Source organism: Phocoena phocoena, chromosome 16, assembly GCF_963924675.1.
Source record: "Phocoena phocoena chromosome 16, mPhoPho1.1, whole genome shotgun sequence".
NCBI lineage: Eukaryota > Metazoa > Chordata > Mammalia > Artiodactyla > Phocoenidae > Phocoena > Phocoena phocoena.
The window spans coordinates 11,604,997-11,622,916 of NC_089234.1; the positions used below are offsets into that span (position 1 = coordinate 11,604,997).

General features: G+C 54.4%; 1 protein-coding gene across 1 annotated transcript in view; it reads right to left on the minus strand.

Annotated features, from left to right (window-relative positions):
• The window catches only part of GRK5 (G protein-coupled receptor kinase 5), a 222,176-nt gene that overhangs the window by 9,643 nt on the left and 194,613 nt on the right, over positions 1 to 17,920 (minus strand). The window contains exons 5-12 of the mRNA XM_065893716.1: positions 17,253 to 17,353; positions 15,448 to 15,540; positions 9,366 to 9,429; positions 8,328 to 8,468; positions 6,578 to 6,768; positions 3,846 to 3,883; positions 2,028 to 2,117; positions 225 to 433 (exon numbers count right to left, since the gene is read on the minus strand). Coding sequence (XP_065749788.1) covers positions 225 to 433; positions 2,028 to 2,117; positions 3,846 to 3,883; positions 6,578 to 6,768; positions 8,328 to 8,468; positions 9,366 to 9,429; positions 15,448 to 15,540; positions 17,253 to 17,353 — 927 coding nt within the window. The remainder of the gene's footprint in view (positions 1 to 224; positions 434 to 2,027; positions 2,118 to 3,845; positions 3,884 to 6,577; positions 6,769 to 8,327; positions 8,469 to 9,365; positions 9,430 to 15,447; positions 15,541 to 17,252; positions 17,354 to 17,920) is intronic.

Below are 17,920 nucleotides of genomic sequence, written 5' to 3' on the forward strand. Positions count from 1 at the left end.
TATCACAGAGCTGCCCTGCTCCACCCCAGGCTCCCTCCCGGAAGCCTTCACTGCCCGCCCCAGTCCACAGCCTGCTCCTCCAGCCTGGTGGCTTCATCGCCCACACCCTAGCGTGCCCCGACCCTGTCCCCTTCAGCCCATTTGCTGTTCTCGGCTAAGGGCCGGGAGGGGAGCCAGCACTGGACACCAGACCCGGGGCAGCGTCTGGCTCACCGGGAGCTCACCATTTTGCAGATGCACTTGGCCTCCTCGGAGAACTTGTGCGAATATACCTCCTCGGTCTCCAGGACCCGGCGGTCCACCTCCTCCCTCTTCACCTTCTCCTTGCGGCCGCGGAAGGGCGACTGGCCCTCGATCATCTCGTAGATGAGGCAGCCCAGACCCCAGTAGTCAGGGCTCAGGCTGTACCTCTGGTTGTTCAGGACCTCTGGAGCTGGGGGCAGAGCAGGGAAGCGAGGAGAGGTGAGAGACAGCTGGTGGCAGGTCAGAGCCCAGGCAGATGGGGCCAGGACTGTGAATGTCAACGGGGCCTCGGGACGTCCTGCAGCCAGGAGTGATGCTGCTGCCCACAGAAGGCCTGGAGCTTGATGGCTCAGACCTCCTCCCGCTGCCAACCCTGGCCCACCACCTGCTGTAAATACCACCTCTTCCTGGGAGCCTGCCCTGGTTGCTCTTTGCTGTGCTCCCAGGACTCTGACTGTGGCTTCAGAAGCCTGACCACAGTGGATGGAAACAACCTGTTCCCTTGATGTCTCCCCCACTAGACTGTGAGCCACCTTATTTCCTGCTGTGCCCGGTAACAGGTACGACGCCTGACACACAGTAGGTGCTGCACATGTATCTGTTTCAATGAATGGTATGTCCACCCAAAGTAAAACGATTTTAAATTTAGCTGGAATTCAAATCGCTTCTCTAACATTTTGATAAAATGAATTATAGATTCACCATAGAAATGCAAAAAAGATAGTTTCAGGTCATCAGGCAGGCCACATTCATCCAGGGAGGCAAATGCATCCACACACGTGCTGGTATGCACACACACTATGTGCTGTGCAGACACTCTGTGCAAGAGGAGAAGACACAGATGCACGGGCAGACACACACAAAGGTGCACAGATGGACCTATCTAACCATCACCCATCTATCATGCATCCACCCATTTATCTATCCACCCATCCATCCATCTATCCACCCATTTATTAATCCATCCATCATCCATCCATCTGTCATCTATCTATCTATCTATCTACCTATCATCTGTCCATCCATCCCTCAGCATTCACATGGGTATACATACCCACAACATACACACAGATACACACCCCAGAGGTCCTCCAATGTCGTGCAACCTGAAAAGGACCCTCGAGCACCAGAGACCAAGTCTAGAACCCTAAGCATGTGTCGCTGGCAACAGCCCGGTAGAGGAAAACAAGGTTTCCACACCCCCAGAGCTTTCAGGAGTCCTCTACCTCCTGGTGTGAGTGGGCTTATGAGTGGGAGGTGTGCAGAAGGAAGCCCAGGGAATATCCCTTATTGGAAGGAGCATTCCAGGGGTCGGTGTAGCTCTGGGGCTCTTCCCCGTAGCTCCCGGGATGATGGTCTCAGAGAAGGCTCAGGGGATGCAGCGCAGGGAGCCCGAGGCTGGTCTCTCCTTAGAATGGTACTTGTGACACAGTAGGTGGGGTGCTCCTCTCCTTTCTGGACCCTTCCTAATGATCTCCCCCCTCTCGAGGTCACCCTGAAAGGCTGTCTGCCAACTCAGCAGACCCCTACTCCACCCACCCCCAGGCAGCACTGTTTGTCAGCTCTGCCACTGACCTTGGGAGGGGCTTGCCCTCCCAAGAGATGTAGCTGGGGCTAGGGGTGGGAGCTGCAGAGCTCAGTGAAGTCAAGTTGCGCCCTGGTGCCCCAATGCTCCCCGAACCCTGGCTAAGACCTCCCACCTCCCAGCATGACTACTTCTAGTTGCACAAAGAGGCCAGTGGCTCTGAGGGTGGGGCTTGGTGAGAGACCGCGCCTACACTTACCCATGTAGCCGACAGTGCCCACCCGGCCGCGGATCAGGTCTCCCTCCGGGATCTTCACAGCTAGGCCCAGGTCCGAGATCCTAATGTGACCTGAGGGAGGACAACAGAGTCAATAGGTCCCTGGGATGGTCATGTGGACATCTGGTCTACCCTGGGCAGGGCCCCAGACTTGCCATGGGCCCCTGGCATTTCATCTGTCCTAGAAAGAGTGGTAACGAACCTGCCATGGCAGGGTGACTGCAGACCCTTGGGAGAGTCCAGGTGTCAGAGGACAGGGGTAAAGTATTACTCTTTAGGAGAAAAACTTAACGATGAAAAGGATGCCTGGATTTGGTTAGACGATCGCAGACCTGCCTCATAAAATGCCCTAATGGGCTTCTTGGAACGCTGATGTCACAAAGTTTAAAATGCCTTGGCCTGATTCTGGTATTGCTTCATGGGAAAATGTAAGAGTCTCCTGACATTTTGCAACAATTTGCTTAAGGGGAAAAATCATAAAGCAATTTGGGAAGCAACTCCCTGTGCTGCCTTGTTGGTCTTTGGGGGTTGTTTTCTCCCTTTGGAGACACTGCCACCCAGGCTTAGCAGAGACTGTGGGGAGGCATTGGAGCTCCTGGACCAGGACCGACCCCCAAAGGCAGAGACAACGTGGTGCTGAGAGCTCGCCTCAGTGCTTGTCTCTCCTAGTGGCCCAGCTGGCAGGGTCGTGGCCTCATCTGACCCCGCAGGGAGGAACACTACCCTCCTTCCCAGCCTGGACCTCAGCAAGGCCCAACGCCAGAGACCCCGCTAGGCTGCAGCTGAGTGGATTCCCCTGGCTCAGTGGCCCCTGACAAAGGCAGGAACGGTAGGGGGCAGGGGAGAGAGCACACATATTCCAGCCATTGGGCAACAAATCAGTGGTGGGCACAGTTCTGGAACCAGCAAGAACCCCTGCGGGCCCTGGGCGCATCCAAAGAGGGGCAGTGGGCCCTGAGCCCTCTGCCTGCTCCACCACACGACAGTATCACAATCAAACCTCTTCGCTTGGTCACGAACAACCTCCCTCCCTCCCTCCCTCCCTCTCTCTCTCCCATCAGCCTGGGGCTGCCTGATGTCTGGGGCATGCTGGCAGGGAGAACTTGTTTCTGGTCTCAACTCCCCACTGATATTGCTGGGTGAGGGACCTTGGCAGCTTGGCTCCTCTGAGCCTCCATCTTATCATCTGTAAAATGGGCACAGGGGTGTCGGCCCTGCCCCCTCTGTAGCGATGAGAAGATCTAGTTAGATAGAAGATGTGACAACCCCTTCCCAGGCATGAGAGGCTGAACAGTCATGAGGGGCTACTGTGGTGGCTCCTCTTATCCGTGAATGTGTGTGCAAACACACAAGAAAATCACAATGGTGATAGACAAGTAATAACGCCCAACACATTTATAGCTGGCTATCGCTGATAAAACAACTTCTCCTCAAGCTATCTTGTCAGAACCTCACCACCACCCTCCACCATCTGAAGCAGGCAGGGCAGGACCCACTGTTTCTATTTCACAAACAAGGAAGATGAGGTGCAGGGAAGCTGTGTGAGAGTTAAGTACTGGCCCAGAGTCTCTGGAATTCTCGACTCCTCATTCACTGCTCGCTCTCTCCCTCTCCTCCCTCTCGGCCGAGCCACACTGCTTCTTTGCCGGGTGGGAGCTTTGTCCATGCCCTCTGCCCTCCCGTGGACCCCGGGTCAGTGTCTCTGAGTCTCCGCTGGGGGAACCCCTGCTCCCTTTGGGTTGCGACGCTCACCTCAGCTGCAGAGCAGGAGAAGGATCCCCGGGCCGCTGCCTGACTTACCGTAATCGTCTAACAGGATATTTTCAGGTTTCAAATCTCTGAAAGGGAAAGATCACCAGCAAGTGAGTGCGGCTGTTCTGGGAGGCAAGGGCACACCAGCATCTGGGTGGACCCCCTTGGGCCAACCCGGTCTGAGTGTTTCCTTCCCGACTCTGGGCTCAGGAGGTCTGGTCTCTCTCTAGGTCAAGACAATCTTGTGCTAACTTCTCTCCCTCCAGTAATTTAAAACAAATGCTGCTTTTTGCCATAGGTGCCTTCCTGACCCCGGAGGGTGACTGAAAAGGAAGCTAGGCAAAGGCTAGTCCTGGCACCTGTCCACACACTGATGGCCCCAGGGCTAAGAACACTTCTGGCTGGAGTGGTGACAGACCCCTCCAGGCCCGAGAAGACCCGGATGCCTTGAAGGCAGAGCAGGGTCTGGGAATGAAAGAAGAGAAGTTATTGAGGACAAAGAACCAGCCGCAGAATTGGGGCAGAGGACTGTAAGGGAGAGAACGGTAACCTCCAGGACAAACACCCCCTTGGGGAGGGGGCCCCCAGGAGCCTGGCACATCTCCCAGCTCCAGCTGAGCCACAGCCTGGGAGAGAGCACCGCCAGAAGGCACGGCTGTAGACGCAGCCACCTCCTCCTGTCCCTAACGTCTCTCTTCTGTTTGATGAAATGATCGGGCTCATGTGAAAGGGAACCTCTCCACTCCCACTGGGGGGAGGGGGGGGCGGGAGGCAGCAGAAGTGTCTGTTTTTATTTTATTTAATTAATTAATTAATTTCTGGCCGCATTGGGTCTTCGTTATGCTGCGTGCAGGCTTTCTCTAGTTGCGGCGAGTGGAGGCTACTCTTCGTTGCGGTGCGCGGGCCACTCATTGCAGTGGCTTCTCTTGTTGCGGAGCACGGGCTCCAGGTGCACGGGCGTCAGTAGTTGTGGCACGTGGGCTCAGCAGTTGCGGCTCGTGGGCTCTAGAGCGCAGGCTCAGTAGTTGTGGCGCATGGGCTTAGTGGCTCCGCGGCATGTGGGATCTTCCTGGACCAGGGCTCGAACCCGTGTCCCCTGCATTGGCAGGTGGATTCTTAACCACTGCATCACCAGGGAAGCCCTGGTTTTATTAATAAACGGTTTTCTCCACGAGTTAAAGAATAACAGGATAGTGTGTGCAACTCAGTTAAGCTGTCGGGCAGACGATACATGGCATCGAGATCGAGGATTCGGTTCTCAACCAACTGGCTTTGTTCATCAAACGGAGGGCAGCTCTCCTCATGGGGAGCTGTGCCCATATCCAGTGGTGCAGCGTCACAAAGTGATAACTGGTGTTTGCACGTAGTTATTTATCACGACATACTTTTGTTGCTGTTGTTAACTTGCATGCTTTTGGTGTGTTAACCATTCCAAATAGGGGCAGGAGTCATCACTGCAATTAATCAGCCCCCACCGACCACCGGGTCGGAAAGACAGCTGGCTAGTGGGCACAAACCCACACCCCCAGAGAGGCTCTGGCAAGTGGTCGGGGCCGGGGAGGCACCATGGTTCCCTTCCTCCATAGAAGAAGGGCTAGAATTTGGAGGGATGCCTTTTTTCTTTTTTTAAGAGAAAAGCAATCAAGTGGAGGATTCTTTTTTCAACCCTCAGGGAAAATTTTCTGACTCTCTTCCCACCTGAATGAAAACAAAACAAAAGCATAAATTGGGAGATGGTGTGGGGGGAAGGGCACGTCATCAAGACCATTCCTCTTGCTTTCAAAACCTTCTCGGGCTCCCAAGATAATCTCCGACAAGAGCCCCACGGCAAAGGTCTTCAAACTGGGGAGTGTGTCCCCAGCGGCTGGGGGGCGGGGGTCCCCCACGTGCTGGTGGCTTCAGTTGACAGAAGAAGAGCAGGTTCCTCCCCACTCCTAAATGTGACTATGGCTCTGGAGCCAGTCACCATAGATCCCAATTAGAGGTGGGATCTAGTAATAATCATTATAAGGTCAACTCAACAGAATATATTATCTTAACACTTAGAGCCTTATGGTCAAAGGAAATTTTTAAAAAATCTTACATACGTCCACATATTTCAGAGTGGAATGCTAATCGATAACTTTTATGCAAAAAAAATATTACATTATAATAACTATTCTGTCGGGGTGGAGGGGAGTAGAGAAGAAAATCATAGAAAACTCCTCACCATTAAGGAGCTTTCATGCACTTTTTTAGCTGCATGATGGTGGAGATCAATTTGCTACAGCAATCAGATTCCACTGGATACCTTTAGAAATGTGATGCCACTTTAGCTCCATTTCAAAATATCAATATTAGCCACTCTTTTAACATATGATGGACAATTTTAGATGTCTACTTAAAATGTATGAGGGCACACAGATTTTCAAAATTCTGTGAGGAGGCCTGTGAGAAGAGTCAGGGCCACTGCGCACAGAACCTGGACACCTGGTCCTAAAAAGCTGGATGGTGTGGGAGGGAACGGGGTCCATTCTGATGCCTGCTGCGGTGGTGATCCTACTAAAGTCTTCCTGGGGTTTGTTCCGGATCAGGCCACCAGGCTCCACTGAGCTTCGCAGGCACTGGTTGGGAAGGGAACAGTGGCCCAACCTCATCAACTCTTGAGGGAACACTTGGCCTCCCTCCCTTACTCGGTTCCTGGGCAGGAGCCTGTCTGACTCAAGGGCAATGCCCGGGCCTCGACTCCCAGGGTGGGGTCGAGCGTCCAGTCCAGGGCATGGAAGGGTCAGCCTGCTCACCTGTAGACGATGTTCTCACGGTGGAGGTCTTCCAGGCCGCACAGGATCTCTGCTGCATAGAACAGGGCACGCTCCTCCTCGAAGCCCGGGTTCCCCATGTTGTAGATGTGGAACTTCAGGTCCCCCCCGTTCATGATGGTCAGTACCAAGCACAGCGCATCCTTGGTCTCGTAGGCGTAGGCCAGGTTGACCTGGGAGCACAAGACAGCCCTGCGGTGGGGTTCCGGGGACCCTCTGACCACGTCCACTCCTCCTCCCGGGCCTTGAAGCTGGGCGGGAGGGCTAGGGTGCAGGAGCTGCAGCAGCTTCACGCCACCCCCTGCGCCCTGACGGCCTCCTGGTGCCCCTGCCGCTGCCCCTCCATCAGATTCAGTGGTTCTAGGTGAGGGGGCAAAGCTGGAAGGGGAAGGCCAGCACCTTTCAGGGGTCCCAACAGGACGGTGTCTGCGTTTTTACGTCACAAAAGCATGTGTGTGCATCAGGTGGTTAAAAGTTCTGCCCCCTTTGGGTATCACCTCGTAAAGCCCAGCCCACTCTGGGGGATGACAGCAGCACCACGTGGATGGCGTAGCCTGCCCTCACGCAGAGCTGGTGGGAGTGAAACTGGGGGCCGTGCACACACCCTCTGACACAGCAATTCCTCCACTAGGAGTCCATCCCACGGACACCCTCACAGAAATATGCCAAAGGGATGCTGAAGGATGGACACGGTAGCCTTATTTGTTGCGGTGGCTTCAAAACCAGGAACAACTTCTATCGTGGGGACTGACTGCACAGGTCGTGGCCTAGCTCTTCCCTGTGCATCTGGGGAATGGTGCACAGCTTTAAAAAAGAGGTGTAGCTGTTGGTCTGTTGTAGGAAAAGCTCTACAATTTAAGGGGGAAAACACTGCAGCCTAAGATTTGTAGTAAGATCGCGCTGGCTAAAAGTAATAAAATCTGTACATGAATCAAACACGTCTGGAATGGTTATTTAGAGAGGGAGGCCTTTATGTTTACTTTGCGCCCATCTGTGCTGTTTGACTTTTTACCGGAGCATATATTATTTTTTATAATAACAAGTGGCAGTGACACTGAGAGCTGGCCAAATACCCAAGTCCTCCTCCACATTTCCCAGCCTCCCCTGCGGTTGGCTGGTCCCTGGCCATGACGGGTTCTGGCTGAGGACTGTGGGTGGAAGTGAGGGGTGTCACTGCAGCCAAGGCAGTGCAGAGCCCCCAGCACTCACTCTCCACACTCCCGGGAAGGGTGTGGCTGGAAGATGAAGGAAGGTGGTCTGATCTGATGGGATTCGGGGTGAGAAAAAGGACAACCTTTGCCATTTTCAGCTACTTCAAGTTGGGGTTGATTTGTTACCGCAGCAGAGCCTAGCCTGGATGCAGTAACACACGAATATAAACCAGATGGGCCTCTCTAGGATCCTGACACTTTGGTCTCCTGTGATGAAACCAGCCTACAGGGGTCTGTGGAAACAAAGCTCCTTGGCTGGGCCCCGCGTGGGCCTCTTTCGTCCACGGAGGCGCTCAGAGAAGCCTGGTCTCACGCCCAGAGGGGAGCCAGGCTAGCTTGGTGACCATTGTCAGCCCCAACTGACCCCCAGGTGCCTCGTGATGGAGGGAGTGTCGGGCTCCTTTCTGCAGCCCCCCCCCCCCCACTGCATCCCATGCCCTGGGGGATGGGGACCTGTCACACTTAAGGGACAGAAGTCCCAGTCACCAGGGGGGGCCTGTCCCTGGGGCCCTGACACTCACCACAAACCGACTGTTGACCTTCTCCAGGATCTGCTTCTCATTCAGCGCCATGGACTCCCCTTTCCGCTTTTTGATCCTCTTCTTCTCCAGGCGCTTGCAGGCATACATTTTACCCGTGGCCCGAACCTGGCAGGCACAGACCTGAGGGGCAAGAAAGAAGCCAAGGGCACACGGCACGTGAAACAGGGCCAGTGTGAAGCTCCCTCAAGGCCAGGATGCTGTGTCTCTGGGGCTTGGAGGATGCCTGGCCGTGGACCCACTGCTCCCAGGGCCCTGCCCTTGAGATCTGGCTTTGGTGGCACCTTAGGCAAATCCTAGACCTTGGAGGTGCAGAATCAGCCATTTACACCAATGTTTAGATGGCTGGCTGAGGCCTAAAGAACTGTTCCTCTCTCAGGGGCAACTAGATTTTCTCTGTCCCAAGCTTCTAGCCAGATGTAGCCGTTGATAACTGGGGACTTTCAAGCACCAGCTGCTGTTAGGAGAGGCTTGTTTCGGGGGGCAGTGATGGGAGACTCCTGCGAACCCTGACTGTATAATTCAGAGGAATGGAAACCAGGGCATTTGGGTCTGGTCTTAGTTCTGCCCCTATGCAGCTGTGTGACCTTGCCTGGGTCACCTAACCATTGTGAACTTCAGCTTTCCTCATCTCTAAAGTGGGAATAACAAGGCTTGGGAAGATCAGATTAAGTACAACAGCGCATACTAACAGCATGGTGTGGCCAGGATGCTTAAGCCCCTCACGCCCTCCCTTCTCCCTCCAAACACAATCAAGAGTGCCCATTTCTCCTCTCCAGACTTGACTCCTGCCTGAGGCTGGCTCCAGCTCAGCTGCCCTGCCACAGACACCCTCCTTCCTCACCTCAGACACAGCAGACCTGCTCAAGGCCCCGGCCTCACCCTCCTTCTCCATCGGGGGTGCATGACCAAGCCATTCGCTCGGAAGCCATGCTTAGAACACTTCAGGCCAAGCCCGAAGGGACAGAAAAGGTGACAAGAGTCCAGAAACTTTTCATGAATACGTGGATATTCACTTACCTCCCCAAAGCCCCCTTTTCCCAGTACTCGGTACTGCCTGAAAGTGTTTTTGGTTACCGGTTGCCTGGAAAAAAGCAAAAATCCAACATGGGACTTGTAGTATTAAGATGCAGAATCCAGAAGAAATAGACAAGGGCAGCATTGAAAAGAACCAGTGCCAGGCACAAATGGCCAGACCAGGCCCCGGGGACCCCCTGGAAACATCACTGCAGACGGGACCCTCGAGGACTTGCTCTGGGGCTGGGGCTGGGTGTTCAGATCCCAGGCTGCCGCCCTCAGGACTGCACTGGGAGGGAAGAGCTGAGCGGAGGCTGTTTCACCACACTTTCCCTGTGGTTCCCCTCTCTCTCCCAAATGCAAATCATGCGGCTGAAGTCAGGAGGAAGCTGTGTCCTCAGTGCAGGGAGAGGGGAGGGGGCCAGGAGCCACAGAGGCTTGGTGTCCCACGGAGGCCACAAAGGAAACCGCAGCCCTCCCTCCCACACCTGCAGGCAGGACGGCAGGAAGGCAGGACGGCTGCACCTCCCGTCCTGGGGCGCCCGAGCTATTCCTTCCTGCAGACTTGCCCCAGGAAGACGCGGCCTCCTGTGGGCAGAGTCTGCTGGTCCCCAGGTCCAGTCTGGTTACTCTCTCACGGCGGTTCCCAGGCTTCCCGCCACCGAGGGCGCTGTGTTATACGTAACCCCCCTGAGCCCCAGAACACGAGAAGATCCTGTCTGCCAAAAGCCGTATTTATGACTAATCTTTTTGTGTCTCCCGACTCCCCATTTTAATTAGCCAAAGCCATTCTTTAAAAAATATTTATTTATTTATTTTTGGCTGCGTTGGGTCTTCACTGCTGCGCACGGGCTTTCTCTAGTTGCGGCGAGCAGGGGGCTACTCTTCGTTGCGGTGCGCGGGCTTCTCTCGTTGCAGAGCATGGGCTCTAGGCGCGTGGGCTTCAGTAGTTGTGGCACGCAGGCTCAGTAGTTGTGGCACGCGGGCTCAGTAGTTGTGGCTCGCGGGCTCTAGATTGCAGGCTCAGTAGTTATGGCGTATGGGCTTAGGTGTTCCGCGGCATGTGGGATCTTTCCCGACCAGGGCTCGAACCCGTGTCCCCTGCATTGGCAGGCAGATTCTCAACCACTGCGCCACCAGGAAAGTCCCACCAAAGCCATTTATAATGTCTAATGAGACAAGCCTCTGATCGGGAGCCAAGTATGGGACTTGTGGGGTAAATAAATGGCCATTTAGTTGCAGCAAAGGACTCCACCTTGCAGACAGTGTGTGCTTTTTCATCGCTGGCCTGTTTGGCTAAGGAAAATCAGGTTTCCCCCCTCTTCTTTTCGGCTTTAGTGAGGTATAATTGACAAAGAGTGTACAACTTGATGTTTTGATATATGTATACATTGTGAAATGATTACCCAATCAAGCTAATTAACATTCTGTCACCTCACAAAATTAACATTCCCCCCTCCCTCCCTTTTTTCCGTACTTTCTTCCTTCCTTCCTTTCTTCCAAGAACACTTAAGATCTACCCACTTAGCAAATTTTAAGTAAATAATACAGTACCGTTAACTACTGTCCCCATGTTGTAAAGGAGATCCCCAGAACTTATTCATTTTGCATAACTGAAACCTTGTGCCCTGGACCAACATCTCCCATTTCTCCAAGCCCTCCCCACCCCTGACAGCCACCACTCTGCTCTCTACTTCTATGGGTCTGAATATCTTAGATCCCACATGTAAGTGAGGTCATGCAGTACTCGTTTTTTGTGTCTGGCTTATTTCACTTTAGCACAACGACCTCCAGGTCCATCCACGTTGTCATAAATGGCAGGACTTCCTTCTTTTTTAGGCTGAGTAATGGTCCATTTATAAACGTTAAATATTTTACTCCTACATTCATTGCAGAACTATTCACAATAGCCAAGACATGGAAACAACCGAAATGTTCATCAGTTGATTCATGGATAAGAACAAGCAGCTTTTACGGCGTTAAAATTGGTTCTTGGCTCTCTAGGACTATTTTTTTTTTTTTTTTTTTGTGGTACGCGGGCCTCTCACTGTTGTGGCCTCTCCTGTTGCGGAGCACAGGTTCCAGACATGCAGGGCCAGTGGCCATGGCTCACGGGCCTAGCCGCTCTGCGGCATGTGGGATCTTCCCGGACCGGGGCACGAACCCGTGTCCCCTGCATCGGCAGGAGGACTCTCAACCACTGCTCCACCAGGGAAGCCCCTCTAGGACTATTTTTGAGTATCCCCCAACCCCACCCTAAGAGTCTTAACCAGGGCGGGGATTGGTGTGAGACTGAATTGGGCCAAAGAACTGGTTTTGCTCGAGAAAGAGCAGTGAGCCTCTGGTCGCCCAGCAGCTGTTGAATGAATCTTCCGTGGAAACTCTTCTCGCTGCTGGGTCCTGAAGAGGATTCGGGATTCACCAGAAATCAGGACAGCCCTGAAACCTCCGGAGCACTCCCTGGCACGCCTGTCTCGAATTCATGTGCTGTGACTCACTCTCTCTTCTCCGGTGCTTCTTTAGGAAGCGGGGTGCAGGCTGCCCCTGGGCAGAACTCCCCCTTGCTCTGCATCTTACACACGAGTAGCCGGCCTAGAGCAAACCTGCCATGCGCCTGCATCTGCCATGTGGCCCTGGGAAGCGTTTCTTCCAGCTGCCCTCGAAACCACATGAAGGCGTCCAGGCCTAACAGTTTACGATACGTGGAGAACAAACAGTCGGTCGACATTACCGCAGAGCTCCTCTGCTGGGGGAAATGAGTGTAATACAATTTCCGAGGAATTTCTTGGTTAACCTTGGGAGGGAAAAAAAATCCCTTTAATATTTCAACAGTACAGCACCAACAGGCCATGATCTTTTTAGCAAGAAAAAAAAGGGAGCGGGGGGAAGGCGGGGTGCTGTCAGTCATTTAGGGCATTTCTAGGCCAGGGTCCTGCCCTGCTGGTTTCAACAGCTTAACGCCCTCAAAAGGGCATAACTTCTTTGAAGTCAGCATGCAGATTTTAAAAGTCCATTTCTCCATCTCATGTGTTTGGTACTGACAAGTAAAGTGAAAGCCAGTGGCCACAGCTAAAGGCTTCCATTGGAACAGGAGTGCTGGGTGGGCTAAGAGTGAAGGACTTGAGTGAGGGACCTGGGCTTCAGGCTCCACCCTTGCCAGGCCATTGCTGTGTGACCCAGGGCCAACCCATCAACCTCTCTGAGCCTTGCATCCTCAGTAAAAGGGTATATGCATCTGAAGGCTTTTTGTAAGGTGCTGAGTGTCAGATGTCATTATTAGAACTCTTGGGATAAAGGACACAGCCCCTTCTGGGGGTCTCTATGGTAACAATCCCCATTGCTTGAAGCAGCTTATACATAGACTCATGTAATCCTCACACCAGCCTCAGGAGGTGAGACTATTACTGTCCTCATTCTGCAGATGAGAACGCTTAGGTTTTGAGAGGTGAAATGAGATGCCCAAGGTCACGGCTGGTACGTAGCTGGGTTGGAAGTGGAGTCCAGGAAGCCTGCTGCAGAGCCCTCTTTCGGTGTCCTGACTCTGCCACCCCAGGACGGTGGGGTTGTGTTACACAGCCCAGGGCTCCAGAGTGGCAGGTGGGGCAAGATGAGTACCTCCCCACCAGACTGTCCTCCGCAAGGGTCAGCTGCTCCCTCCAATATCAGAAGGGGGGGAGACGGCAATGGTGATGCCAACGTGCTCAGTGACGACTCACCCCGACGATTACATTCAGCAGTTTACTTCCCAAGGCCCAAAGGCTGGCTTTGTTGATGTGTGCGGTGCTATCTCACCTCACCCTCACCCCATGCCTATAAGGCAGGCAGTGTTATCATCCCCACATTACAGGTGAGGAAACCAAGATGTGGAGAGCATCCCTCCCCCAGCCCCTAGGGAGGAGGCAGAGCTGGGACTCGGACCCAGGCTGTGGGCCCCTGGTGGCCCACGCTTGGCTTTTCCATCTCCTGGAGGCATGACGTGCACGGGCAAGGTGGCCAGTGGCAGGCAGTGCACCAACGGAGAAGACCGTCCACTGCTCTCTCTGTCACCCCCATGGGTCAGGGTGGAGAGAGACGTCCCCCAGAGGCTACAGGGCAGGGTGTTTCCTCAGGGCTTCCTGAAGTGGGCAGGGAGTGCTGTGAATTCGGCTTTTCGGGGGTTCATGTCCCACAGGTATGTGTCCTAAGCGTCTGCAGGGGACTTGGCCAGCACAGATGCCGATATACATGCAGGAGCAGAAGGGCTCCTTGCTTTCTGACCACGGCCCAGATACCCAGATGGCAGTGAGTGCCAGGCCCCTGGGGCACAGGAACCTTGGGCAGTGGGAGGGGAAACCCCCACCCTCACCTACCAGCTAACCCAGCATGGATTTAATGTAAGCATTGCCCTCTCCTGCAAATCCTGGGACGCTGTGGTGGGCAGAGCACCACTCTGGGGGTCCTGGGCCAGGGTCCCCTCCTTGGCTGCACTAATCCCTGCCGGGTGACCCAGCAAGCCACATCCTCCCTGCCTCTCCTTCCTTGTCAGTCACACGGAGCTCACCTCTGCCCGGCCAAGTCATCACCGTGTGTGTGAGAGCACTTTGCAGAGAATAAGGTGGCAAATGAAACACATGAAAAGATGCTCGGTCTCACCCATGATTAGAGGTGAAGAGATAAACAAGAAGGAAACGCGTCTCTCACGCACGAAGAAGGGTGTTGCTGAATCTGAGGACAAGCGAGCGCCCGGGCACTGGCAGGACTGGGAATCGGGCGCAGTGTGGGAGGGCGATCTAGCAGTCCCTCACAGCGGAAACCTTGCCCCTGGAATTCCTCTGCTAGGAATTTCTTTCTTTTTCTTTTTTTTTTTTTTTCCTTTTGTGGCCACGCTGAGTGGCTTGAGGGATCTTAGTTCCCCGACCAGGGCTTGAACCCAGACCCCAGCAGTGAAAGTACCGAGTTCTAACCACTGGACCGCCAGGGAATTCCCATCTGCTAGGAATTTCTATGGATGTATTTGCAAAAATAAAGATGTGTGTACAAAGTCATTCACGACTTCGGGAAACCTGCACACAAAATTGAGGGAAACCTCCGTGTCCATCAATAGGGGGCTGGGTTACATGAGGGATGTGCAAATCTTTCTAAGAATATGGCAGCTCCCATCCTCAGATGAATGGATAAAGAAGATGTGGCACATATATACAATGGAATATTACTCAGCCATAAAAAGAAATGAAATTGAGCTATTTGTAATGAGGTGGATAGGCCTAGAGTCTGTCATACAGAGTGAAGTAAGTCAGAAAGAGAAAGACAAATACCGTATGCTAACACATAGATATGGAATTTAAGAAAAAAACAATGTCATGAAGAACCTAGGGGTAAGACGGGAATAAAGACACAGACCTACTGGAGAACGGACTTGAGGATATGGGGAGGGGGAAGGGTGAGCTGTGACAAAGCAGGACAGAGGCATGGGCATATATGCACTACCATACGTAAGGTAGAGAGCTAGTGGGAAGCAGCCGCATGGCCCAGGGATATGGGCTCGGTGCTTTGTGACCGCCTGGAGGGGTGGGATAGGGAGGGTGGGAGGGTGGGAGGGAGGGAGACGCAAGAGGGAGGAGATATGGGAGCATATGTATATGTATAACTGATTCACTTTGTTATAAAGCAGAAACTAACACACGATTGTAAAGCAATTATACCCCAATAAAGATGTTAAAAAAAAAAGAAAAAAAGAATATGGCAGCTCTTTATTTGCTGGCAGAGAAAGAATTCCCGAAGACGGTGACCCCAAAAAGTAAGAACAAGAGGCTAAGTGTATGCGTGTGTCTGCATGAGCGTGTGTGTGTGTGATGTTAACAAGCATACAGCATTTCTAGAATACACAAGAACTTAATTAACAGGCAGAGAACGCTGAATTTTATCTGAACCATGGGCCCATGGGAGGTAACAGACTTCTATAGGACTTAGGTGAAAAACCAATACCCCCCGCGCGCGCACACACACACACACACACACTGGCACACACTCGTGTGTGTGTGTGTGTGTGTGTGTGTGTGTGTGTGTGTGTGTGTGTGTCGGGGGGCTGTGCCCAGGGAGCACTCACCTTTCCAACCACTTCCACTGGAGAAACCGATCAAAATACATGCCGTCCAGGTACTCGTGGAAGGGTTCTCCCCTCAGGTAGTCGTGGACAGACCTAGCTCAGAGGGAACAAACACATGAACGTTTTACAACCCTGACCTTGGAGCAGGTGGGCAGAGCCATAACCAGCAGATTATAGCCGGGCCTCATCCACTTCCAGACTTTGGAAATGCAAATACACAGGGGCCTCCAACAGATGCAGCAGGAGTGGAGAGAGGCTCCACCATTCTACAAAGGTTGTTTGAGATTGACTGACCCTGCAAACCTTTAGTAAGTAGTTGCCTTGGGGGTTTGCTCTAGTTCTGGGATACAGCAGGGAGCATGATGGGGGACACACACGGCAAATAACAAACAAATAAACGACCCCAGGGGCATGTTATCGTGAATTGGGGTAAGCGAGGTCCCGAGGGGTGTCAGGGAGATCTCTCTGAAGAAGGGACAGGAGCTGAGATGAGAACAGAGGAATATTTAACTACGTGCAATGGAAGGACTGGGTGTTTCGGGAAGGGGCAGAGGGGCGCAGGTCCTAGATTTGGTCGGGACCAGTGAAGCCCCTGGGAGGTTTTCAACCCTGCAGCAGAATTTACTGGTCACCTGCTGTGGGCCAGGCTCTAGGCCAGGCCCTGGAGGGCTCTGAACTGGGCTTCGTCCCTTTAAAAAGCGGCCACGCTGACCAATCGAGCCCAGACACTTGGGACCTGGGGAAGGGAGGCGACGTGCAGAGCTGGGGCTCGTTGGAGGCTGTACCCTGCCAAACCTGAGAACAGGGGCTGGCGTCGGGGGCCAGGACGGCCACTCCCTCAAGGTCAGGGGGCAGCCCAAGGACCTCACCCGCCGTCAGAGCTGACCCTCGGACATCTCCAGGAGGGCAGCAACCCGGCTTGTTTCTGCTCACGGTGGGCCCTCTCCAGCACCTGCCACAGGGCTGGGCCCCACGTTGGCGCCCCTGAATGTCCCAGCTCTTCCCATGGTGAGCGCATGGGGCGCTGACAATAAGCCGTGGAGGCAGGACTGGATTCTTGCTCGCAAGGCCTCCCCCACGCAGCATCGTGCCAGGCACATAGCAGGCGCTCAACTAATGTCTGGGGTGCAGAGTCTGAACACGGTGCAGTCACGCCAGCTGCGATCTTGGCACGTACGTATGTTCGTGTGGCTGCACGTCAGCCTACAGGGAGGGTGCGTGTGTGGGCGCAGGAACGGGTGTGAGCCTAGCTGCTTAAGTCTTCATGGCAAGTGTGCGTGCGATGGTGGCGCTTAACTGGTGCACGGCTCGCCCCACACCCACTGACTTGTCTCACGTCCCATTATGGTTGCCGTACAGCCTGCAACAAGGTGATGGGGTGTGGCTGAGAGGGCAGCCTGCAGCCCAGCTCCCGCAGCAGCGCTGGGGGGTGGCAGTGATGGGGGCAGGAGTGGGCGTGGGGGGGACCTGGGAAGGATTTCCAAACCACCCAGACTGGGTCAGACCCGTGCACATTCCTCTGTCTCCACAGCCTGGAGAGCTACTTGCTTTCGACACCATCTGAAGCAGATGTTCTCTTTGGACTTGGCACCCTGGTATCTTTTCCCTTCATGAGAAGTGTACAAGCGCTGGGTGGCTTGGCTGGGCCCTCAGGCACTGAAGACCTGCCCCGGGTGCCCAGCGCTCAGGTGGAGGCTAGAGGCAGCCCCTTGCCGGGTGACTGTGTGGCAGCCCGAGGGGAGGTGGAGGGGCCTGACGCCCCAGGCCGGGAAGCAGGGAGGGAGGCCAGCGGCCGGAGCACTTACTGCACACAGGCAGAAAAGAGTTCTTTGCAGGGTTTCTGAAGGAGCTTCTCCTCCGTCTGGGAGACCAGGTCCCGGCCAACGTGGGCGATGAAAATTGGGGACTGCAGGGAGGAAGAGGAGAGGAGGTATCAGTGAGGGAGGGGGCAGGGCGCCGGGTGGCCTCGGGGGACCCTCCTACCCGCACCTGGTCCTGGGCCCCTGCACCGTGGTAGGCGGTCTGGCAAGGTGGCTGGGCTGGAAGGTGGTGAACCAGCCGGGACTCAGGGCCAGATTTCGGGCTCTGCCACGGACACCGCGTGTGACCTCGTAAGGCTACGTGGCTCCTCTGAGCCCCGCTCTACAGAACATGGATCACGACATCCCCGCGTCCTGGACTGCGGTCAGAACCGAGTGGGAGGTGTGAGCCTCAGTGTAGGGAGCCCCTCGGAGCTGCCCCAGTCCCTTAGCCACTGGGGTGGGGTGCTGCGTCCCCAGAGGGCAGACGTGAGACGGCCCCCTGCCTGGCCTCGAGGCCATGTGTGAAAGGGTCTGGAGTAGGCAAAGGGGCAGGTGGACGGACGGCTCAGCAGCAAGGGGAGGGATGTGACACCGGCACGGCCTCGGCGTTGGTAGGTCTGCGTGCTACTCCCACATCTGCCGCTGTAGCTCTGGGACCCTGGTCTTGGTAC